The sequence below is a fragment of the Corticium candelabrum genome, chromosome 9 (assembly GCF_963422355.1).
Source record: "Corticium candelabrum chromosome 9, ooCorCand1.1, whole genome shotgun sequence".
Lineage (NCBI taxonomy): Eukaryota > Metazoa > Porifera > Homoscleromorpha > Homosclerophorida > Plakinidae > Corticium > Corticium candelabrum.
In genome coordinates this window covers 2,715,003-2,740,002 of record NC_085093.1, presented here as the reverse complement: position 1 = coordinate 2,740,002, position 25,000 = coordinate 2,715,003, and the positions used below count along the sequence as shown (strand labels likewise).

The following is a 25,000-nucleotide window of genomic DNA, read 5'->3' as shown; positions in this document are numbered from 1 at the left end:
GGAATTTGCATTAGCATGTTATTGTATATTGTGTACTGTCTGCATCCTCCAGGATAGCATCTCATCATATATTGAGTTTCAGATCACCATTTGGTATGCCTTACACATTTCCTGCACAGACTTAGGAGGTCACAACTTAAGTTACTAAAATAAGATCTGCCACATCTGGTGGTGTAGATGTCTCTGATAGTTAAATATGAATATTTATGTTGCTTTATTAAACAGGGTGACCTAAAGCTCTGGCTACAATATGCACAGTACTGTGAGAAAGTGGTCAGCATTGTCTCTTGTCTGATATGTATAATAGATGAGGAGATGACTAATGTTGGTTTAGGGCAGTTTGCGCCAGCTCAGTCAAGTGTATGGCCAGGCACTTTGTTATCATTCTCATAATGCAGGTAATGATCATTGGGTGTGATCTAGGTTGCTATTGCAATATTGACTGTTGCAAGTTTTAAACTTTCTATGTGGTACAGTTAGTTTATTAATTAGGAGATAACGTGGTGTGTGTGTGTGTGTGTGTGTGTGTGTGTGTGTGTGTGTGTGTGTGTGTGTGTGTAGCTTAATTAGTTGTTAGAGAGTTGCATTTGGAGAATGCAAACACCTGGGAACAACAAAGAGCAATAATTAAAAGACGTTTTTGTTTGTCTGTCTGTTTGCATGTCTGTCTGTCTGTCTGTCTGTCTGTCTGTCTGTCTGTCTGTCTGTCTGTCTGTCTTTTTTGTATGTATGTAGTATGTATACTGTTGTTTGTATAGACTAAGTCTGTCTAATATATTTTTAATTCCTATATAGAATGAAAGTAACGTCATATTCTTACAGTGTTGTTTAATGTTGTCAGGTTTGTGGATTTCTGCTGCTAAGGCAGAATTTGAAGTGAACAAAAACATCTCGGCTGCTCGGTAAGACCATTAGATTTCATAGTTTCTATATGTGGCATTACTGCTACACGTTGTTATGCCATTTATGAAAGGACTGTGATGCTGAAAGCTCTCCGAGTCAATCCAGACACAAAACAGGTGTGGCACGAGGTAACAACGTTAATACACAAGTTGAATGCTTTAGTTTACGTCGTCATTTGTTGTAGTACTTTCGATTGGAGCTTTTGTATGTAGACAAGGTACTGATACTGTTTGACTTCATGGCTGTGAGATGCATGAGCATTGCTGCACAAGCAGACATTTCATTCATTAGTTAGATGGTCACTATAGCTTGTTACAACAGTTTTATGTAAATTGTCAGTCCATGCGATATTGGTAAATATTTTTGTTTTGTAGGTGTTGAAACGACGCCAGATTCTTGGAATTGATTTTTCGGAGACAGATCACGAGGTTGTTTCTGATGCTGTTCTTCAGCACAAAGCAGCATCTATTGTCTTTCATCAAGCAATGGAAACTATTTCTGGTAACAGGAAGTATATTGTTTACTACATGTACTCTGTTTGTTTATTTTTTGTTATGTCATCAGGTGATGTGCTCTTTTGTATTCGTTTTCTTTCCATCTGTCAGCTTTTTGAACAAACGACATCCGTTCAGAATGAAATCTATGAACAGTAGTTTCTAAGAATTACTTGACTTTGAATCAAACAGAGATGTTTGCATGTTGTATTGCAGTTTGGTGGAACAACATAATAATAACGAAGAAGCAAGAGATGTTTTAGCAAGAAAACCTCTAAGCGACTATTTTTACTCTGCAGAGAAGGAAACCGTAACAAAGTCTGGTGAGATGGTCGGATTTGGTGATGAGATGAATGACCAACGATGAGTAATTTATAGAGAATGCAGAGAAAGCAGCTAGAAAGGATTGTAGAAGACTTTACAAGGCTGCAGTCACTGATATCTCTACTGGTTTGTATTGACTACCATCTGTTTGTAGTCAGTCATTACAATGCTTGTTTATGTATTGTAGCCAAGATGTGGACATTTTTCCTCCGCTTTGTGTTGGATTGGTGTAAGCAGAAGATGCCAGAAAAAACGACAACTACAGTACAACTTGCTAGATTTGATGTTTAAATTTATTAAACTTGTTATGTTGTTTATTGTAGTGCTATAAGCAACTCCTGGAGCTGATGGAGCAAGCTTCGTCACTTGGCTGCCTTTCTGTTGAAATGTGGCATCACCGAGTAATGAATTAGGTATTTGAATAATTAGTAATTAGTTTCTTACTGATCTGATTTGGAAGATTGAAGTCAACCTCCGCCTTGGCTTCACTGATGATGCATTGACATGCAGTGTCAGTGCCACCAGTGATCATAGTGATTCCTTAGACTTGTGGATGAAGTGTGCTAAGCTGCATTGCTTATTATGTGAAGGTACTGCTTTCTGGTTACCACTCATTGAGTCAGGAATATACAGTATTAGCAAATGATATCAATTAGATAGTAATGATTAGGTGTGTGTATATTTGTCTAAAATTGTTATTCTTATTACTCTTCAAGATACAGTAGTAACTATAGCTATGTAGGGTTTAATAGATTAATACTTTGTTGTGTGTCTATCTGTCTGTCTGTCTGTGTGTCTGTCTGTCTGTCTGTCTGTCTGTCTGTCTGTGTCTGTCTGTTTGTTTGTCAATACATATATTTTCAACGTTAAAATCCACATACAACACAGCTAAGCAAGTCTGTCTGTCTATCTGTCTGGTCTGTTTGTCTGTCTGGCCTGTTTGTCTGGTAGGTTTGTTTGTCTGGTAGGTCTATTTGTCTGTCTGTTTGTCTGTCTGGTCTGTTTGTCTGTTTGGTCTGTCTGTCTGGTAGGTCTGTTTGTCTGTCTGTCTGTGTCTGTTTGTCTGTCTGTCTGTGTCTGTTTGTCTGTCTGTCTGTGTCTGTTTGTCTGTCTGCCTGGTAAGTCTGTTTGTCTGTCTGTCTGTTCGTCTGTCTGTCTGTCTATTTGTTTGTGTAATTGTCTTTGTTTCATCTGAATTTGTGTCACACTATATAGTAGTTTTCAATTAATAAATATTTATTTGCAATAAATTACAGTATGTGACAAAACATCACAAGAATGATTGCATAGTATGCTATATATTCATATAGGCTCACCAGACACAGAAGATATATTTGAGCATGCACTTCAGTCTGTTTCTCAAAAGGTGCTATGAAATTTTAATTCTAGTCTATCTACTGCCAGAAGATGGTAAACCCTGTCTCTGTTTGTCTAGGATTCATTACCACTATGGAGCATGTGGACTGAATATTGTCAGTCTGCGTGTCCAGAAAAAGTAGAGACTGTCTTTCAGGTAGCTAAATACATAATTTGTCCCTTTTCCGGCTTTCCAGTTGGTCTGTCTATTAGAGAGCAAGTAATGCTGATAAGATAGTATCAGAAGTCATGAATAGTTGCTACTTGGAGTGGAAATGCCACACAGCAGGAATCAAGGAGGCGAGACAAACATTCCAAAGGTATCCCATCATTCACAAAATAAGAAATACATGACACCCAGAATATCTGTACAGACAAACACCTGTTGGTGTTGCATGCTATAGGGATAGCTAGGTGTGTATGTTAATATATCCCAACAGTAACTGTTGATTTGGGGTAATACTGTAACTTTCTATTCTAGGCTGATTAAGTACAACTCAGTTCCACTCAGTCTGTACCTAACTTTGATCCAGCTGGAAGTGACTCAGGTAATTAGGCTTGATATGATGTGTTCACATGTGAGTATATAAGTGCCATCGTGTGCCTGCATGGCATTGACTTAATATCATTCAATGGAATTGGATACTCGAGCTATAGCCATCTTGTGTTTGTCCAAACCTGAATAGTGCAGCTAGCCTTTTGTTCTAAATAGGTTCAAATTCTTTTGTAATCTTGTGCTGCCATGTTGTGTCTGTTGGAGATCTGTGAATAGCAATGTTGTCTCTATTAGATTTTGTTGTATCTTGTTAGACAACGAGCTCCATGCATTTGTTCTTCTGCTAGGTGTCAATGTTTGGAATGTGTTGTCTGGTGGATGACTCTAGATCTGTTTGTGGTGATATATATGGTGGATGACTCTGTTTGTGGTGATCATATCAGGACTCTGTCTGCTCTCCCTTGTTGTTTAGTTGCTGTATTTTGATCATACTAGGTACTTCATCTCTTTGCAAGCTTTGACTCTTCTTATCCAATCTTTTTGTCTGTCTGGCCATCTGTTCTTAGTCTGTGTTGTTAGGTACGTTGTGCTCATGTTATTCTCCTTGTTGGCAAGCCGTAGGCTGTGGCGCTTGCAATCTGTTTTAGGTCTGTGTTGTTACATCTGTTGTGCCATGTTCTTTTCCTGTTCATAAGTATAGGCTGTGGCCTTGAAGACTGTTAGGTGTCTGGCTGCTTGTCATGATATGTTGAGATTTGGTCAAGATTTATTACTCTAATTGTAATTGTAACTAGCCACGATGTCACATGAAGAGGTTACGACTTGTTTATGAAAAAGCAGTTCAAGATCATGGAAGTCTGTCCGTAGGTATACAGATAAGCTGATTGTTTAATTTGTTCAACTAGACTCCATTAATAAACTATTGCCATGTCCTAGATCTATGGATACAGTACATTAAGTCTGAGTTACAGATGGAAGGTGGTCGACCAGGAAAGGTTCCCGAGTTACACTGGAGAGCATTGAGGTCTCTTGAGGGTGAACAAGCATCTTTGTTTGTAGAACAGTATACTTTGCTAACAGTTTAGAAGCCATGTATTTAATACAGGAAACCTGTATAACGTACTAACCATTGAGATTTACATGTACAGTTATAAACAGCTGTGTGATCTGATGGCTACCTGAATAATTCATGTATAGGTACACATGTCGTGGTGAATGCATTATTGCATTTACAAACCGTTTGAAGGTCATTATACTTACAAATTTGGTGGTTGACTGGCACCTTACGTTGTGATGAATTACATCAGTTTATTATAATTATTTTTGTTGCTTCATGATTGTTTGTCTTGTCTCTGTCTTTCTGTTTGCCGGTGTGTGTGTGTGTGTGTGTGTGTGTGTGTGTGTGTGTGTGTGTGTGTGTGTGTGTGTCTGTCTGTCTGTCTGTCTGTCTGTCTGTCTGTCTGTCTGTCTGTCTGTCTGTCTGTCTGTCTGTCTGTTAATGGTAGTATATTTTCAAACATGAACTATGGTACAATAGCAAATAAATGCTAATTATGAGTCCATACAGATTTCAAGTTCTATAAGATTATAAGGACATAAAGTCCTTGTTTATGCTAAAATGCTATTTAGGTCAGATGCCTTCTTGTGGAACACACGAGCATTGCACTGCTACAGTTTGATGGCAATCCACTTCCTCCAGTAGTCTTTGAATTTACTTGCATTTTGTCAGCCTTTGTCACCTCTTGATCTTTCTGTCTGTTTGTCTGTCTGTCTGTCTGTCTGTCTGTCTGTCTGTTTGTCTGTCTGTCTGTCTGTCTGTCTGTCTCTCTGGTGTGTGTGTGTGTGTGTGTGTGTGTGTGTGTGTGTGTGTGTGTGTGTGTGTGTGTGTGTGTGTGTGTGTGTGTGTGTGTGTGTGTGTGTGTTTGATTGCTGGTCTGTTTGTTAATTAATTATGTTTAATTTGTTGTCACTTTCATGATTAAGGACTATCTGAACGTCCGAAATTACACAGTTTAATTAATTAATAGCAAGCAGATGCAGCGACGGTTGGACGTTTTTCTCATCACTACCTGACAATAACAAAGCTAATTGTTCTCAATCTACAGACAATACAGTAAACGTCTAATTGAAATCAAACGTTTTCTTATTTTTATTTTATTTAGTACATTGTCTACATATTGAGTTGTATGTATATGTACGTATTTTATTAGTAATACTATTTGCTATTTACACATGTATGTTATTTTTTAAAATTATGGTACTACACGGCCAGTATGATTGGTGTTTATCCGGGTTTCTGCCAACTTCCCGTATCCAGCAACAGGTGGAAGATGACTCACCGGTACGACAGCAGATATGAGCGCTACAACGGTCGTAGTGGTGTCGAACGCTACCAAAAAGACAGATACGATTACCACAGGTAAGTTGATGGTCTAAACGTGTGCCTGCAACTGTTCACGTGCACGTGTCCTCTCATGCCGTTTTTGTGTGCCTAGACCACAGCGTAGCGACCGTGATAAGTTTGATTCTCCGGGTTCTGGCTTGAAAAAACCGCGTTGGGACACAGAGCGACTCACTCCCGTTCAGAAAAACTTCTACAGGGAACATCCTGTCGTTAGCGCCCGCTCGGAGGTGCGTGAAAAGTGTTCGTGAGTAGGTGGGATGTTGTTTCGCTGTGCGGGGATATGGATTCGGACCGTTTTCGTATCCAGTCGAGGAGCAGTTTTGGTTCGTTTTGGTGTTAGCGCGTTTTGACTGAAGCAAAACTCCCGTATGTGCTTGTGGTTGTCCATGTGACTCACGCATGCACTACGTTTTATCAGAAACTAATCAGCGTTTGTATCTCTGGCTATCTCATTGGCAAACTAAAACCTGTTTTTTAATGGTGTCCCAACTGTCGCACGAACTTAGGTATTTAGTGGTGCCACGCATTAATATTAATAATATTAAACTAAGATGACGTCAATAAATTAGTATCACGTCATAAACGTAAACTAAAAACGAAACAAAACAAATTGTTCATACAGTTGTCTCAAACTTCCAGACCTTACGCAGTAATGACTTTCAAGGAAATTATGATCACAGTTTAGAGGAACACTCCATCAATTAGCGCTAATGCCCCGCAAACTTGATTGCATAGCTACGCAATCAAGATAAAAGTTTGGTCTGAACTACAGGTAAAGCTGGATATGAGAGTGCTAGATATTAGCCGCAAATAGCATTAGAACAGCACATATGATGGTCACGTGGAACATTCCATTGACATGTGCTAAGCTAAGAGCCTTGCTACCATCAAAATGCTAGAAGTCACTCTCAAGACGTTGAAAAAATGTGCTTGTGGGTTATGAAATGGGCGTGGATGTGCATGCAAGGCTGAAGGAACTGCACTGTATTGGTGCACTTGCTCTTATCATGTGACCTAGGTATTGCTGACCACGTGATCACAGTATGTGCTCTGTTTCCATGCTGATATGTAGCGATCGCATGTTCAAACCTGTAAACGTGACCTATTTGGTGCCTTCAACTTGAGGAAAGATGACGAGTTGGTTTGCGTGTGACCCGAACTCTGCTTTAACAACGAGACTGCAAAATTGCTTCTGTATGTTTTCCTTATTTGTAACAGTGACTACGCTCTCATATTCAGCTGTCCCTGTAGTTCAGCCCAACCTTCCAACTTGATTGTGTACGATCAAGTTTGCAGGGGTGTTAGCGCTAAACAACGGAGTGTTACTTTAAGTTTAGGTTATGATTACTTGTAGATGGTCACTCCATGTATGGTTTTTATTTACAGCTATATATGACACGTGATTGATTTGCTTTCATTCTAATAATGGTATTTGTGAATACACTCAAACCTCCATAATAAGTATAGGACAGTTTAGTACCAGCCGCTGTCTGGATTCTAGAAATGTCTGGAAGAGAAGATGGAGATAGCTAACGCACGTTAGATCCTTGAAATCTCAGACCTTTTTTAATGGCGAAGATCATACCAGTTGTGCATACAGTATGTGTGTACAGTACACACTTGTACTACACTGTAATGTATGTGTACTTTGTACTACAGTTACATACGCTACATATGCGTTCTCCTACACACTGGTATGCACTGGGTAAAACTGTCTGGGTCTTGGAGGTCTGGATTAGGGAGGTTTGAGTGTACTTGTATTGTAAAAGCATATCAAGTGCATGTAGGGCTGACTTTGTCATGTGTGGATGTCACTGGTGTATAGTGATTACGAATCCATGTTTACTGTGTAGTGTGTGATGTGGTTAGTTTGCTCCAGCTATAGGTAGCTGAGTTCTGTTATTCAGGCAAGACTTTATCACATCACTGTTAGAATTTCTTTTGTTCCGCTTTGATTATGTATTAATGGTGACTTTGTAGTTTGTTGACATGATTGTATTGATAATTCCCATCACTGTATCTCAGTTTTAATTGCATTCAGAAGCAGATTGACCAGCTTGTTATCTGTAGGGAAAATTACTGGAAATGGTTTTGTAGTCTCTGATCTTGCTAGCGTGTAATATTGCGCCTTAAGTGTGCAAGACATTGCGTGATCTGATTGTCATGCTTGTGTTTAGAGAGACATTGAAATGTTTCGGCGTCATCAGGATATTTCAGTGAGAGGCAGAGATGTACCTAAACCAGTCTGTACATTTCAGGAGCCAGGATTTGATGGTTAGAGCCGCAATAGCAGCGTCAATTATCAATAAATAAGAATGTGTACATTAGTAAGGTGCCACGATAAAATCAGTAGAGATGGTGGTTTACTCCCTTGCCTATGAGCTGTAGCTTGTTTTGTTAGTTATGTATAGTAATAGGCGTGAACACATTTCCTTTCAGTTGACTGTTTATTGAAGACTAAGAGTATCCCCTCTGGTGGTCTGTTGCCTTGCCACAGCTTTAGTCCAAAATTATATGAATGTCTGTCTGTTTGGTATTGTCTTTCTTGCCCCGGGCGAGTTATTTCAGCAAGAGAGCTCAAGATGTTTCAAGTTATAAATTTGGATGAAACCCGAGCTGTCAATGCAAGGGGCATTCTCTTATAATCGGTCGCTAAGTATAATAGAACTTGTTCTGTTTTCGTAGAAAAACATTCCAAAAGACTTCAATCTACATTTAGAGATATGAACAGTAACCAAGCGTTTCGTACTTGTGTGATCACTTGTAGAATTCGTTCAACTGTAATTTGTTGTGTCTGAGTGTATTAAGAGATTTAAGACTTTGGCCAATTTAGTTCTCTTTACTTAGTTTGTTGTAGTGGTATCTAGGAGGAGTTTGGAACAACAACAAGGTGGAGCCAGACTGGTATGAGTTGTATAGGCGCCCATGAAGCCAGAGGAGACAGACCAGAGTGTTGGATTAAATTGATTTGTAAAGTGTCTTATGCATAATTGTAATGGCATTCAACCATGTAAGTGTGAGAACAACAGTAACCACAGAGTATTGAAATGGCGCTATTGTTTTGGGTAGAGGATTGGTCTAGGCACAACAAGGCTTCCAAGCATTAAATTATGAATTAGGTAATTGAGTAGACTTTGATGATTTAGCGGTGAGCTTGACATCCAGTAATTCCTGACGAAGTTATTGCCAATCAAATTTCTCCTGATTGTTGATCTAATTGTTTGTTTGTGGTTTTCTCTAATTGTATTTTGTGAAATTGCTTAAACTCTGATTATGAGGGTTTACTATAGTTTGGCTTGATTGAGTCTGGTATTTATACCAGCATGCTGTTAGAGGGCAGGGGAGTGTCGGTATTGGAGGGTATGAGCTGGGTGATGATGGGTTGGCAAAATGGATGCACAAAGTACCCACACCCACATTGGGTGATGGTGTGTTGGCAAAATGGGTGCACAAAGTACCCACACCCACATGGAAGATAGTGAAGGGATGTGGTGGATCAAGTAGTGACAGCTTTGACAGACAAGAAGATGGCAAGGAGGACTAGAGGAAGAGGACAGTGGTTTATAAAGTATTGGAGTAAAAGTGCATGCTGGTTAGTCGGTTACATTTGTTGTTATGTAATCGAGGCTTTTGAATCATTCCCTTGCATATTCATGACTTTGCTGCTACATGAAATTTATTTGCACTGACAAACACTTTCAACATCCTGCTCAAGAGTGGTTGTGATTTGTGGTTTTCATCCATCATTGACAGCATACTTGTAAACCTCCAAGCATACCTGCACCCTGGTAAACTGTGGCATATATTGGCATGCAGCAAGAAGCCCGTGATACGCGTTGGAGTTTATAGTGGAGAATTTAGGTGCCACTTTGCATTGAATTGAAAGAAATGGGTGTTCTTGTGGGATTATCAGAATGTGCGATATTGTCCTTGCTATCACATGTGTTTGTTAACTTAAAGACTTTGGTTTGGCAGACAGACTATACTTTGTTTTGAAAGTCTCTGTAAAATGTAATTGGCATGTCCCACAAACCAGTAGTCACTGAAATGTTTCAATGACTTTGGTTACTGTGAAGGATTTGTTATTGTGAATTTGCTACATCTCACTGTAGGTATACCAGTAGGTTTGTCATCTCAGAAAGCTACAAAGATAGCGGACCGTTTCTCTGCTAACTTCTTGTCTATGGAAGAGATTAGCTTGGTCAAGGTTATTACAGTTTGCAAACGAGATATAAACACTTTAAAGTCTTACTGCCTCCTTAGTAGACAAATATGTGTACAGTAGGCAGTGCAATAGTTCTACAGGGTAATCACTTTTGTTTGTGTTTATTCGGAAAGGAACCAAGCATGTTGTGTGTGCTTCAGAAGTATGAAGTTGCATTCAACATCGTAGATATTTGTACTGTCACAAATCATTGATGATAACAGGCAGCATACTGTATTTCCGGGTAAAAGAACCAGCATGTTCACGGCTGTGGACACGAATAAACACCGCCCTTGAATCACTGCATGATTCATGTGGGTAGCCAAGTGGTTCATCTGTCTGTCTGTCTGCATGTTAGAAAGGCATGGCTGGGGTAATGGCAAACAGATACAGAGGAAACGGTTCGCGTCTACGAAGGCATCTCTGCGGAAGCTCCACTCAGGAGGACTCTGACAGAAGACACCGACAAACTAGAAGCAACCAAAGTAGTCATAGACGACAAGTAGTTTGACTATTAGAGGTAAACAGATGGCCCGTAGTTGATCCAAGTAGCCATTGACAATGAGTCAAACTTTGCTCAATGTGTGTCGACATATGGTACTGGTGTTTTAGTACACAAAATAGTGAAAGAACACTGCCTTCAAATGAAGCTGCGAGGTCTCACCTCCTGAAATAGATGAACGATATGGCGTTCTTTCTAGGAAATATGGTACAAAATGCGTGATATTCGAGAAGTTGGAGCCCCGATCGAAAACGTTACAAATGGGTCCAATAAAATTTATCATTTAATCAGTTAAAAGCGTACGTAAGCATATCTTGTTCTGAAAATGCGTCAAATGTCTCAATTTGATTGTTAGTAACCAACAATCAAAGGAGTATGCTGGGCGCAATTTACTAGTGCATGTGACCGAAATGTTCCTTTAAGGTCTTGATTATTGTATTAAAAGATGTGTTACTAATTGTGAGATTACAGTGTGACTGTCCTTTCTCTCACACACTGACACACACACACACACACACACACACACACGCGCGCGCGTGCGCGCACACGCAAGCACAGTACTTGTCTTACAATTTGCCATTGGAAGCACATCTGATTGCAAGATTCACACACATTTCGTAACAGTTGTTTACTATTCATTCTTCTCGTTGTAGGTTACATTATGGGAGAACTAGCACGCAACCAGTTCAGAGAACCAACTCCAATTCAAGCACAGGTTGTTAGGGACAACTTTGCTACTGATTTATGTTTTGTTTCTTACGTGCAATTGTATCAGGGTTGGCCTATTGCGTTGTCTGGTCGTGACCTTGTAGGAATTGCTCAAACTGGTTCCGGAAAGACACTCGCTGTATGATCATTGTGCTTTGTGGTAGATATTTTGGTATGTAAGTAAATCTGTTTGGTTTTGTAGTTTGTGCTACCTGCCTTGGTCCATATAGCTCATCAACCACGTTTGCAACGGGGCGATGGGCCATTGGTGTGAATTCTTGTGCAGCTTTTTTGTGTTGATCGTTACGGTGTGTTGCATTGTGTAGGTGCTCGTGATGTGTCCAACTCGTGAGTTAGCAATACAAGTGCAGGTACGCTGTAGTTCATTTGTTGAGGCTTGACAGGTTTTAATGCTAGTTTGTGATTTTATTTATTTATCAGTTTGTTTGTTTGATTGTTTGTTTGATTGTTTGTTTGATTGTTTGTTTGATTGTTTGTTTGATTGTTTGTTCATGTGTTTGTTTGATTGTTTGTTTGATTGTTTGTTCATGTGTTTGTTTGATTGTTTGTTCATTTGTTTGTTTGATTGTTTGTTCATTTGTTTGTTTGATTGTTTGTTCATTTGTTTGTTTGATTGTTTGTTCATATGTTTGTTTGATTGTTTGTTCATTTGTTTGTTTGATTGTTTGCTTGTTTGATTGTTTGTTTGTTTGATTGCTTGTTTGATTGTTTGTTTGTTTGATTGATTGTTTGTTTGTTTGATTGTTTGTTTTGATTGTTTCTTTGATTGTTCATTTGTTTGATTGTTTGTTTGATTGTTTGTTTTGATTGTTTGTTTGTTTGATTGTTTGTTTGTTTGTGTATGTATCATTACCGACATACTAGTTTACTTGCAAAATCTATCACATACACTGATACAGTATGTGTAGAGTCCTTACACATACAGTATCAGCAGTAGTCAGACATATTTTTGTTTTCTCATAGAAAGTCTCAGTTCAGTATGGTGAAATTGTCAACGCGCGAAGTGCCTGTATTTATGGTGGTGCATCCAGGGGACCCCAGATGAGAGACCTAGAAAGAGGTAACCGACAGTCAATAACTCATCATACATGCTTATCTAACAAATAAGTAAACACAGAAGCTTGTTCTCTAATGTATCTGGTTGTAGCTCAATGAATTTGAATATTTGTTTATGGTTTATTAAGCTTATTCGTAACAATATGCGTCTGATTCATTTTGCTACTGTTGGGGTGTGGATCCTGTATGGGTGGATGCTACCGTATGGGTGAATGCTCCTGTATGGATGGATGCTACTCTATGGGTGTGGATGTTCCTATATGGGTGGATGCTACTGTATGGATGGATGCTACTGTATGGGTGTGGATGGTACTGTATGTGTGGATGCTACTGTATGTGTGGATGCTACTGTATGGGCGGATGCTACTGTTCCAGTGGATACTTTTGTATGCTTTATTTAGGGCTTGAAAAATTGGTCCAACTAGTTGTCGTCATTTGACGAGTTTCCAAAATTTTTAGGTCGTCAAATTTTTAGTTTAGGATCTCATCATGGTGATATCAATCATGGTGATATGCCGCCGTTTTGTACGGTCTTCTAGAATTCATTGCAGTGTAAGCATACAGCACAGTATTCCCAAAATGGCGTGCAACCAACACACATTACTGCTGAGACAATGGAGGCAAACAATAGTGATAGCTAATTGAATTAGCGATTAAACCCATACCACCTCTTTTTGTCAAAACAAGGCGGGTTTCAACCATATCACATTGTGGAAGCGGTCCGTTTCTTGCTACTAAAATCATGTCTAGCTAGTTTGATGTACAGGAGTTACCGTTATCTCCACTGCTCCCTGGTCACAAACTCATGCCTTTACTTTGTCGCAATCCTGAGATGGCTAGTACAGCGCGCTGCTGGCAGTGTACACACTACGCTTACATGTCATTGTACGACAAATGTCCGAATGTGATCGTCAAAGCGGCGCATGTTTCAGTACAGTACAGTGTTTTATCCGCCTGCATACCGAGAAAGTTATTCCAAACTAGCGTTGGTCTGCTCTAGTCATCATTTGACGACCTAGACTAGAACGTTAGTCGTCAGTTGTAAAATTTAACTCGTCAAGTGACGACTTGACGACCTATTTTTGAGCCCTTTTTATTGCACATTTATTTGCTGCATGCTGGTGTAAGCAGCGTTTGCTAAGGAAGGCTGTGATTACATGTATAAACTGTCACGAGGGTGGATGGATGCTTGTATGAGTGAAGGCTGGTTCACGATATCTGCCGGAGAGTAGTCTACTCTGTTTCGGCAAACCACAGGAAAGGCGCTGCTTGAGCAGTACGGCAGACGGATTGCTTGCCGGAGCATTGCTGTACTGATAGAAATCAATTCTATTTTATCTCTTTTTCCTCTTCTTTTTGCAAGCTTTGTAGCGGTTACGTCACAACAGACACAATTATTGCAGACGTCTATTCCGATTTGTCATGTGATGATGTATTGCACACAGTGTGGAAGGAGGAGCTAAATTGTGAACACCGCCAGACCATAGCGGACAGCTGCCTGGCACCATCCTGCACTCTCCTGCAGATATTGTGAACCAGCCTTAAAGGGGAACTCTCACCAAAATCAACCATCTCTCAGATGAAAGCTGTCACTTCATGACACAACCCTTTGCAACCGTTTACTGCAGAAGTTTACCGTAACGAAGAAATAAAGCATTGAAATTACCTGCGTGGGTGTGTTTAGTACTCGTATGTGGCATGAGCGTAACTCTGATTGGTGGTTAGCAAGGAAGACCGATACCTGTGCACATTTCAAGGTAAGGATTGTGAGACATATGGTGTCAAGTTGTGATTTATTGACTAAAGCAAACTGGGACCCTAAAGTTGTGATGTAAGCATCGACTGTGTCAATGCAACTGTGGAGTCTCAGAAGGAGACCCTTTTTAGATTAGTTCATAGATCATGTCTCACTGCATTTTGGGTGCGTTAGGAGCACTTGGTATGGTTGAACCTAAAGTAGTTACTTCCAGAGAGTAAGACTTTGTGCTACATACAGGGAATCGTCTGAATAATTCGTTGCCCATTCTCTGCTTCTGTGGCTGTCTGGACCGTAGGTTTCCTGCAGGAAGATACCAGGCCTTGTATCTTTTTAAACAAGTTTTAGTATTTGGTGAGAGTTCTCCTTTAACACAAGTGAACTGGGCAAGAAAATGACCGACACACCAAGGCTGTTATTGCTCGTGCTTTAGGCATGGTGGATGAATGATTGATCTGCAGAGGGTCTTTCAAAACGAATTTAGAATGTACTGACGACAGCAGGAATACGTTGATGTGGCAGTGCTTAACGTTTAAAAATGGCAGGAGTGTAACGAATCGCTCTCCTGACCCAACCCCAGGAGAGCTAGGAGAGTGATTGAGTTTTTCAACATTTCGTGTTATATACGTGATTATATGCTACTCTAGCAATTATTCTATGCGCCTGCAAGACACCACGTTACTTGACTGACATGACTGTGTGGGTGAAATATTATTTACCATTGAAGAGAGGTGTTGCTTTACTGTGAATTTTGTAACAAACTGCATGCCCTCAACGTACTTCAGCATAAAATGCATGGATGTATTGATGGCGGTTGACTTGTATATGTGGGTTATGGATGTTTTCTACTTGTGAACGTATTGTGTCGTAATACTGTGGTATGGTGGAAGGTAATGTATTGAGTATTGTTTATTGTTGTTCATAGGAGTGGAGATATGTGTTGCAACACCCGGGCGGCTTCTGGATATGCTGGAGTGTGGCAAGACTAACTTACGTCGATGCACTTATTTGGTAAGAAACACACACACACACACACACACACACACACACACACACACACACACACACACACACACACACACACACACACACACACACACACACACACACACACACACACACACACGCGCGCGTGCACACGTGCACACACCAGTTCATTCTATGTAGTTTATTGTTGGGCTTACTTTGGTAGTGTTTTGCTTTGCTCTTGTTGGCCAACTGTTTTCTTCTGTAATGTAGTTTTCTAAACTGGAGTTGTGACGTGTTTAGGTTCTTGACGAGGCTGATCGCATGCTAGACATGGGATTTGAACCTCAGATCAGAAAAGTAGTTGATCAAGTCAGAGTGAGTATCTCATCATAATGTGGTTTTAGATTGTTGGTGTTAATGTGTTGATATTTTGTTGGATTTTTATTAGCCTGATAGGCAAACATTGATGTGGAGTGCAACGTGGCCGAAAGAGGTCCAAGGTATTGATATTCACTTAGAGTCAGGAAGTTAAGGCTGGTTTACAGTAACTTACCCAAGCCGAGCGTCAGCCCAGCATATCGCCAACGTAACGTCATGATCCTACTGTAAACATGTTACCGCCTTTCGCCGAGACGCTACGTTCTGATCAGCGTCAAGACATTGGATTAGACTTGAGTTCTATTCGAGCATCAACATAACGTAAACCGGAAATAATGCGGTTTGTAACTACCAATCGGCTGTTGCGCTTTCACTCACGAGGTCCGGTTGTCTAACATGGACGACAAAGATCTCAACAAGTAAAGCAGAAAATCTTGGTAAGAAGGCATACAGCAGCAGTGGTACTTGCTTCACGTGCGCTAGGAACGGCTTTCGACGCCAGCCCCTTTTTGCAGCTGGGAAAACATCGCTGGGTTGCGCTCAGACATGTACTGTAAAGCGTCTGACTACATTTACGGTATATGCTGGGATGACACTCGGCTTGTGCAAGTTACTGTAAACCAGCCCTTACAGTGTCGAAAACAACAGTCGGACATTGGACGATGTCCCACCAACTGTTGTTTGTCCCACCAACTGTTGTTTGTCCGACCAAATACTACACCAGTGTTGGAGTGTTCGGACAAAACGTTCACTCCTAGTGTAAAGTTTGTCTTTCAGCACGTGATGGACTTTCCAATAGTGTTAATTTCATGAGCGTATTTGTCTCCTAGCATGATTTATCCATAGAAAACCTCAGCTGGAACGAACTGTAGCTGTCCTAAGTCAACTTGTCATTTCACTCTTACTTTGGGTCCGTTAGTTTATGAATGCAATTGTGTTCAGTTTGTTCGTGTCAAAACAATTTCTTATTTTCCACACTGGGTTAAATGATGAAAATGTGCTTGTTGAAATTATTAGTTTCACTATGTCTGATTAATTAAGCACTTATACATACTAACAAACTCCTCCCTAATACCTGTTTACACCAGCACTCAAGTAAGAGCACATTGAGGGATGATAATATCAGTCATCAATAGACAAGGCACCTTTGCAGTGGGACGTGATGAGTTGTGGTTTGTTGTTTGTTATTGTCTGAACTTACTAACGAGACTGTTTGAACTTGTGAGAGTATTTTGATTGCTGGTGTGTTGTGGTTGTTTTCTGATGTAACTATGTAGGTTTGTGGTGTGTATTTCCTGTTATTACTGCCACCACTGATCACAAGCTGTGATGTATTTTGAGTTGCCTATTCTCTATTAACATAGTCTTTGAGGTGGCCTGACATAAACTCTGTCAGAAAGCCTGCAGGTATGTATTAGTGTATCTAAACAGATGAGGGGACTCGCCAAGGTCTTTGATGGGGGCTGATTGTAAACATGCATAGAAAACCTACAAGTAGGTAGTGTATCTAAACATCAGAGGTGACTCTTTGTGGAATACAACAATGATGCTGTGGTTATGGACATGCAGTTTCAACCATGGATGTACATTGCATGTAAAGCTTGCTTACATGTGCTGCCATACAGCATCTAAACTCCATGGTAACACGTGGTTACCTTGCCACCATATGCAACCTTGTACGGCTGTTTACAAGCATGCAATACCGCATTGACACTCAGTCTCCATTTTTTCTTCAATTTTTTCCTGATGTAAGTCCATGAGTACTGATGCAGTTACCTGACAGAGCTGCCTGAAATCAGTTTCTTGCTTCAGCTGTGCATGCACTCTGCATGTAGGTGTTTGACGTCCCACACACTTCCATCAATAGACTGTCCAATGTCCGCCTCAGCCACTCTCAGTGCTCTCCTGTTTACCAAACAGCGTGGACCCTCTCCCGTTACTGTGACGCATACAGCAGACATACTAGTACACCTGAACAAGAAGTACAGTCCGTGTCAAAAATATTGACACATTTCCAATTTACTTGTACTATTTTTGGAAATTTTTCTTGTTTTACTATTTACCAAGAAACCGTGCCAAGTTTCTCGCAAACAGCTGAAAAGCAGTCATAAAAGCTATTTCATAGTATGCTCATCCGCATAGAGAACTTTTCCATCATGAAACGAGTCATGAAAGACAACGCTGTGATATTCTGTTACTATACTGCTCCAGTACCAAGAAGCCATCTAAGATCTGCCAACTTCTACATGTTTCTCCCTCTACTGTTTATTGAAATTAACTTTCCAAAGACTGGACACTGGAGAAGGAATTCAATGCAGAGCTTCCAGTGGAAGAACAAAAAAACTAGCTGAAAACCATCGAACAACTTCAATTAGTGAACATGATGCAACAAGGAACAACAAATCAGCAAACAAACTTGCACATCAGCTTGCAGTGCAGGAAGTTGTCGTCATGCAGTTCTTCCACCAGCAGAAGAGAACTTCATGATGCAAGTATCGCTACATGATGCCTAGGAATTAAAATTCCGCTGATAGTGAAGCTAGAAAAACGAGACTCTGGGCGTTTTTCGATTGGCCCGCTAGCTCACCAGATATCTTGCACAAAATAGAAAACTACTGGGCGGTCATCAAGCGACGTGTTGAGCTTCATAGGCCTTAAAATGTTGAAGACGCAATCCAGGCGGTGTGGCACTTGCTCACGCCTTGTGATCTGTTGCCTTGTGATCTGTTGCCGTACATTGAACGCACGTCTAGCCGAATGCACCTTTGTCTAGAGCTACGCTAGCAAGGGAAATGCTATCAAAAATGATAGCAGGACATAAGCTACTGATGCGCACTTGTGAATTTCCAAAAGTCTAGCAAACCTACGAGCATACATAATAGTTCTCTTCTAACTAAAAAATGTGACCTGAAAACGGATGCGTTTCTGCTCACGTTACCAATGGCCATACCTCCAAGCGTAAATGTGTCAATAGTTTTGCCGCAGACTGTATTTGGCTAGTTGACTTTAACAAAGCAGGAGGGTCCGCCACTGCACTGCAATGCTACTGTAGCTATAAAAATGTAAAAATGTCAGAGCAAAAAATCCTTTGGGAAATACGGTCGGTCGGGTTACTCGAACTTGACAATTTTCAGATTGGCTTTATGTACACTTTTTGCAGTTACTTTTGTATTACATGCATTTACCTAGTACTGTAAATTCACAAATTTTCGTACGCAACTATTTTCGTACATTTGACGACAAGACCTTTCGTACTCGTCTTATTTTCGTACGGGCTCTCTAGCGGACAGTTTTAGCACATGCAAGTACAGTAGCTGTTTCATCTACGTGCGTCAGCATACGTGATTCATGAGTTCTAAGCTAAAGAAAAGTGGTATCCATGCTTGGCTCACGGCAAAAGATCAAAACGAACTGCTACCGATACAAAGGAGATCGCGCGAGTAAGTATCCGGGATCCAACAAGAGGACATTGCAGTTGTGTAGATGAAGCTCTGTATCGAGATCACTCAGCAGCTAAGCGCAGAAAGAGAGGACAATATCACGTCTACAACTCCAAGACTAGGTTGACCATTGCCCGAGTTGCTGAAGAATGTGGACTTTTACGAGGACAGTCACGCGCTCGTCTGCAGAATCGTTGAATCAGACAGAATCACAAAAGTCAAAAGTTCAATCAATCCACAGTGCGTATCAAAAGCAGTTACTAGTGTTGAACGACTACCTGAAGAAATGGTAAAACTAGTAGAAAAGGTCAAAGCAGATGCGTTCTTCTTTGACCCTATGACACCCGGCATTGGATGAAAAAGTGAAATGACATATTACTTTCATGCCTTGCGAGACAGTAGCTGCGTTGTCAACCGAAGCATAGTATTGGGGTGGGCATTAGGAGTAATAGCAAACCGACACTGCTGCAAGAACATCAGCTGTCTGGTTCATCTTCTGTTGATGTCATTGCTAGATGTCTGTCAGAGTACTTTCAGAAACAGTTTGAGTTGAGTGACATCATAACGTTGCAAACAGGACATGTTTGTCCGTAGAGAATTCCATTTCGTCTTTTGTCGTTGTAAAACCAGTGTATTGGTCAGTTGGATCTTGTGTTGTGGTACTATACATCATCAACATCGATATAGTGGCGATTTGTAATAACAGTTTGTCATCCAAGAAAAATTTTAGTATGCATTTTGATTTAGTAGATTTAGGAGTTGTACGAACTATACGAAATAAATGCATACGAAAAATTGTGGATTTACAGTAGTGCAGCTCTGTAGCCAAGAGTAGTGAACGATCGTCACTACTCTTACCTTACACAGGGAAAGGTAAGATGGGAACCATCTGTCACTAGTCTTCTGATTTCAGCATCACAATAGTTGTCGTATTCTACTGTATGTTATATCATTAAGCATGCCCGGTGTTTCATGATTGAGTACAGGTTATATATAATTTAGCATTAACATCAAAGGATGCCGCCTGCGTCAAGGCGGTGTCTTTGATGTGGACGCTCAGCTGAACATCAGCGTCAATATTGTGAACCAGCCTACAGACTGCATTAGGTTGTAGGTTGGTAAGCCAATACGCATTCTATTACAAGCATCACTATGCATTGTGATTGTTGTATAGAATGTGTATGGCTTGATGTTATGAGTGTGTCACTATGGTATGCTAACATCAAACTTGTTTATTTATTATGTTGATATTGTATTGACTGATGGGTGTCCTCCTTTGTCCGGGATATGTCTGTTGTGGTGGTAGATCTAATGTGTTGTGATTTGTTGTGATGTGTGTTGACTAGTGATTGATTGTTGTGCTTAGCTCTTGCTGAGGACTTTCTTTGTGATTACATCCGAATCAACATCGGCTCTCTGAACACATCTGCCAATCATAACATCACGCAGATTGTTGACGTTTTGCATGAGGTGGAGAAGGAGTACAAGCTTGTTAACTTGCTGGAAGACATTATGGGAGGGAGTGAGAACAAGGCAAATGCAATGTCATGTAGTTTACAGAAAGTCTATGTACATGTTTGCCTGTCGGTCAGGTTGTCTGTCTGTCTGTCTGTCTCTGTCTGTGTGTGTCTGTCCATCCAACTGTCTGTCTTTCTCTCTTTTTATCTGTCCGTCTCTGTTTGTCTGTCTATTTGTTTGTAATCGACCACGTTTTGTACCCAGTAAGCGAGTGGTTGTTCTGTAGAAGTGGTTACTTAGACGAAATTTCCGTGGGTAGTGTAAATTGAGCACACGCTACTAATAGGCATATAACACAGTTCAGTTATATGCACACACACACACACACACACACACACACACACACACACACACACACACACACACACACACACACACACACACACGTGCGCGCGCATACACATTATACAGGTAATTCAGCCTTTGCTTACAGTGTATCAGTTTTGTGACAAAGTTATAGCAGACTGAGGGGTTTTCATTTTTCTTAATCTCAGTGTCAGACCCCTACTGGACCAGAACCTCTGACTGGTGTTACACTCCCTCACATTTTCTGAAACCACCTCCAAGTCACTTCATCAATCTCTTCAAATTTGCTAGCAATACGAAGCGTCTTGTGATCTAAGTTTTCGTTCCTTTTGTACTCCTCTGAAAGGACCAGACTTACGTCCTTTTTTCTTTTATGAATGAGCTGAACTTGAGTCTTGATGATTTGAATTCTGTCGCCATGTGGCGCTGACTTTGGCCTTCACTAGATTGAATGAGTCTGAGTGTGTTCACATCAAATACTTCGCTAACTATCGTTAGGCTAATTATGATTAGAGCGCTGTTAGGGTAGTGTGTTCACACCAGCTAATCGGCACTAGCCGTTAGTAACAGTCGTGATGATAAGCGTAGTTAGAGTCTTTTACATACTGTAATCCGGGAAGTTTCCGGTGGGCCATTAGTTGTAGACGATTGAATTGCTGTATGCATCTTCTCGGGTGTGCCTCTTTCGAGGGTGAAGCTGCAATACCAGCGTCAGCCATATGTACAGCATCATCACAAGTATGGCCAGATGACGGTATCCGTTTGGTGTACACTTCATGGACGTGTAACTGTCACGTGCCACCACTAATCAGATCAGTGGGAACAAGTGGCTTTAGTGCACTAATCATGATTAGGGCCCTGTTGTGAACACGCTCTTTGACCTTCCAGCTAACAACAAATTTTCCCTCTCTAACCATCGATAGGGCAGAGATGGGTGCATCGATGCATACTACACATGACGATTCTGGCACGTTAATTTTGTCACCAGGCTGATGGTTGTTGAAGCAAAACAGAGGTGGTTGTTTAATTAATCGGAACAAAAATGTACTGAAATCATGCCAGTGTATTTCGTATTCCTGAATGCTGGCCGTTGTACAAAGGTAGTCATTCTACTGAGGTGTTCGTTAAGCGAGCTTCTACTGTACTGTGTGCATTAACTGCAGACACAAATATGGTAGTTGTATATCTGTGTCTCATGCTGACTGTTTATCTGTTTTTCATGTGCCTTTTTGGTGTCCACATTTACTGTGGCTTCTGCCATATCTGCTTTTCTACGTGCAACTGTTTGTCTCCTTATGGTTGTTTTTCTATTTGTTTAGACCATCGTGTTCGTTGAAACAAAACGGAAGGTTGATGACATCACACGAAGGCTTAGAAGAGACGGGTAAACTTTCCTGTGCGTTGATGTAATACAAGTGAAGATCATTGTAGCTTGTTCAGTTGGCCTGCTCTTTGTATACATGGTGACAAAGCTCAAAGCGAGAGGGAATTCGTCTTACGAGGTTTGGCACTGAGCACTCATTATGTTGTCAGTAGATATGAACAAATAGACAACAGTAATGATGAAATGATGATGAGGTTAATGTACGTTGCTTGCTGTATAGAGCTGAAGGACTTGACTATACTAGACAGCCTTATATCAATGAGTAGATAGACAAGTTCATTTTAGCCACAGCTTTCCGGCTTATTGTTTGGTCAGAGTACATTTTCTATGTGTCTGGGTATCACGTATTTGCAATACATTTCAATCAGCTTTAGGGCCTGCTTTAGTGGTAAGATTGCGAATACTGTAAATCCTGAGTAAAATTTCTGGATTTACAGTAGGTGGTGTCAACCTACATGGGTCTAAGGTAGTCTCGCATGGCCAGACCCTTTTCTGTGGTCTGGTGAAGTCACCGTGTTGCTGCTTCACCGATAATGTGTGAACTAAATACTGGATTTGGTTTGTTAACTGTATTAGGTAAGGCCAGATTGGTATGTCAGCTCCAATCCCTTCCAGATATTGCCCACTCTGGACTGTCTGTGGTCACTTTCAGTTTGGATGTCAAACAGCGTCGAGTACGTTTGCATCCATCCGGTATGCTTGCATCCAGTCTCCGTTGTGACACGACCCCATAATGCTATAACAGATGTCATGACTACATAAGATCGAAGCTTGTCGGACGTCAACACTTCTGTGATTGCGTTGGCCGCTGCAGACATGCAGATTTCACAAATAGGCTCTTTTAGCTGTAGTTTCGAGTTGTTCTTTACATAACAAGAGAATTGAGATAGGATTGCACTGCATACATACCAATCTGGTCTTTACTAAAGCATTTAAGCTACCAAATCCGGTATTTACTTCACCCATTATTGGTGAAACAGAGGCAACACAGCGACTTGAAAGAAACTTTGCCGGACCCTGCTAGCTACGCGAGGCTAGGTCTAAGGGTGTTCAGTGATCCTAAAGATTGTGATTGTAAATTGACGTTTCTTTTTTTTCTGTAGAATTTCGGTCAGGCCGTGTTCCGATTCTTATTGCCACAGATGTAGCTGCTCGTGGACTGGGTAAGTTCTCGTTCTAGTGGGCGTGTCTCCGTGGGATCTGTGAGTGTGTGCGGTTTGTTTTGTATTGCTTGCGCATTTCACTCCAGATACAGTAGATGGCTCTGCTGACACATTGGTCAGGCTTTGGCTCTCGGAGGACACTTAACGGTTAGCGAGGGAGTGGAGCTGTATGGGCGTAAACGTAAACAGATCACGTGGTGTGGAGCTGTATGGGTATAAGCAGTTCACATGGTGTGATTTCATGTCAAGTCGGCTTATGATCCTGTGTGACACGTCTGTTATCAGGTTGGTCTTTCTGCCAGTCTCTTGCAGGGCTTTGTCATCGTGGCTCCCTCCCTCGCTTCGTCGTTGTTCTTTGAGTTGTCTGCCTGTCTCGGTGAAAAAGCAGAGTTGGCATGTGCAGCGATGGTCTGCTACTTGATGCTTCCCCTTGTGTGTCGTGTTCTGACCTCTTATTGGGTTGTCTTCTGGGCATTTTGCCATCCAGATGTAACAGACATCAAATATGTCGTGAACTATGACTACCCTAATTCGTCTGAGGATTATGTGCATCGTATTGGTCGTACAGCAAGGGCCAATAATACGGGCACAGCATATACATTCTTCACTCATGACAACATGAAGCAAGCTAGCGATCTTATCAAAGTGATTGAAGAAGCAGGTCAGCCTGTAAACCCTCGTCTGATGGAACTAGCGAACGAAGCAAGGGGCGCCAGTGGAAGCCGTAAGATCAGAAAGCTTTCCTGTGTGTATACTGTCGGCATGTTGGTATTCTTGTAGGACGAAATCGGTTTAGGGGTGGCCGTGGTGGTGGTGGTGGAGGAGGATCTGGTAAGTATCAGAAGTCGGATAATTTCAGGAGTGGCAGTCGCGGCGGACCTACCTACTCGGGAAGAGGAGGTAGCTCCATGGGTCGTGGTCGGACCTCCACAATGCAATCCCTAGCCACCATGCCTGTGCCACCTGTACCATCCGTGCCACGTATGACGTCCAGTTTCTCGATGGCGATGCCTCCGAGGTTGCCATTGATCGCGGCTTTTCCGCTTGTCAACTCTACCATTCAACCTCGGCCACCTGGCATATGAATGGTGAGGCGAGTAGAGGTAGGGATGTGGTAGTGTTACTCAAACTGGTCTATTGACAGTGTTGTTATGATGTATGTGCATGTAATCTATGTTATGAGCCGAAATGGTTGGTGATGTATTGATCATTCTAAGATATGTATGTTATACTGTTCTCTCTCTGTGTGTTGTCATCTTCGACAAGATGCACCGACTGTGAACAGAAAGTTTGGTGTTTCTGGGATTGTCTGTTGTGTCTCTGTCACTCGTGCCTTCTTGCCAGCATTCGAACTCAATGCTTTGTTGATTCTAGTGATCATGCCAGAGGTCTCTATGTATGGCTCTGGATCATGCACTAGCCTTGCAAGCCAGGCTCTTCGGCACTGAACTAAACGCACGTGAATCACATGAGGAGGAGCTTTTGCCGATTTGCTCCAGTGCGAGAAGAGCCTGGAGCTGGAGTAGAGCCTGGAGCAAGCTCCTCCTCATCATGTGATTCACGTGCGTTCAGTTCAGCGACTGTGTGTAAGAGCCTGGCTTGCGAGGCTAATCATGCA

The 25,000-nt window shown here is 41.2% G+C and overlaps 2 protein-coding genes across 2 annotated transcripts in view; both read left to right on the top strand.

Annotated features, from left to right (window-relative positions):
- LOC134183914 (U3 small nucleolar RNA-associated protein 6 homolog) overlaps window positions 1-4,728 on the top strand; it is a 6,887-nt gene extending 2,159 nt beyond the window's left edge. Inside the window, exons 6-23 of the mRNA XM_062651502.1 lie at window positions 226-273; window positions 335-398; window positions 842-902; window positions 974-1,031; window positions 1,088-1,120; window positions 1,278-1,404; window positions 1,468-1,552; window positions 1,614-1,720; window positions 1,776-1,847; window positions 1,909-1,985; window positions 2,045-2,122; window positions 2,182-2,311; window positions 3,032-3,087; window positions 3,157-3,234; window positions 3,291-3,397; window positions 3,559-3,625; window positions 4,368-4,440; window positions 4,510-4,728. Of these exons, the coding sequence (XP_062507486.1) occupies window positions 226-273; window positions 335-398; window positions 842-902; window positions 974-1,031; window positions 1,088-1,120; window positions 1,278-1,404; window positions 1,468-1,552; window positions 1,614-1,720; window positions 1,776-1,847; window positions 1,909-1,985; window positions 2,045-2,122; window positions 2,182-2,311; window positions 3,032-3,087; window positions 3,157-3,234; window positions 3,291-3,397; window positions 3,559-3,625; window positions 4,368-4,440; window positions 4,510-4,658 (1,470 nt within the window). The 3' untranslated portion in view covers window positions 4,659-4,728. The remainder of the gene's footprint in view (window positions 1-225; window positions 274-334; window positions 399-841; window positions 903-973; window positions 1,032-1,087; window positions 1,121-1,277; window positions 1,405-1,467; window positions 1,553-1,613; window positions 1,721-1,775; window positions 1,848-1,908; window positions 1,986-2,044; window positions 2,123-2,181; window positions 2,312-3,031; window positions 3,088-3,156; window positions 3,235-3,290; window positions 3,398-3,558; window positions 3,626-4,367; window positions 4,441-4,509) is intronic.
- A 1,144-nt stretch (window positions 4,729-5,872) lies between these two features.
- LOC134185067 (uncharacterized) lies at window positions 5,873-24,618 on the top strand. The gene is made up of 17 exons (XM_062652845.1): window positions 5,873-5,992; window positions 6,069-6,204; window positions 8,155-8,251; window positions 11,337-11,398; window positions 11,459-11,530; window positions 11,594-11,659; window positions 11,718-11,762; window positions 12,376-12,472; window positions 15,150-15,235; window positions 15,494-15,568; window positions 15,642-15,693; window positions 20,378-20,544; window positions 22,155-22,219; window positions 22,276-22,337; window positions 23,323-23,382; window positions 23,870-24,106; window positions 24,163-24,618. Exons 1-17 carry the CDS (start codon window positions 5,904-5,906, stop codon window positions 24,465-24,467), a joined length of 1,773 nt encoding a protein of 590 aa, XP_062508829.1. The 5' UTR covers window positions 5,873-5,903; the 3' UTR covers window positions 24,468-24,618.
- Window positions 24,619-25,000: the final 382 nt, after the last annotated feature.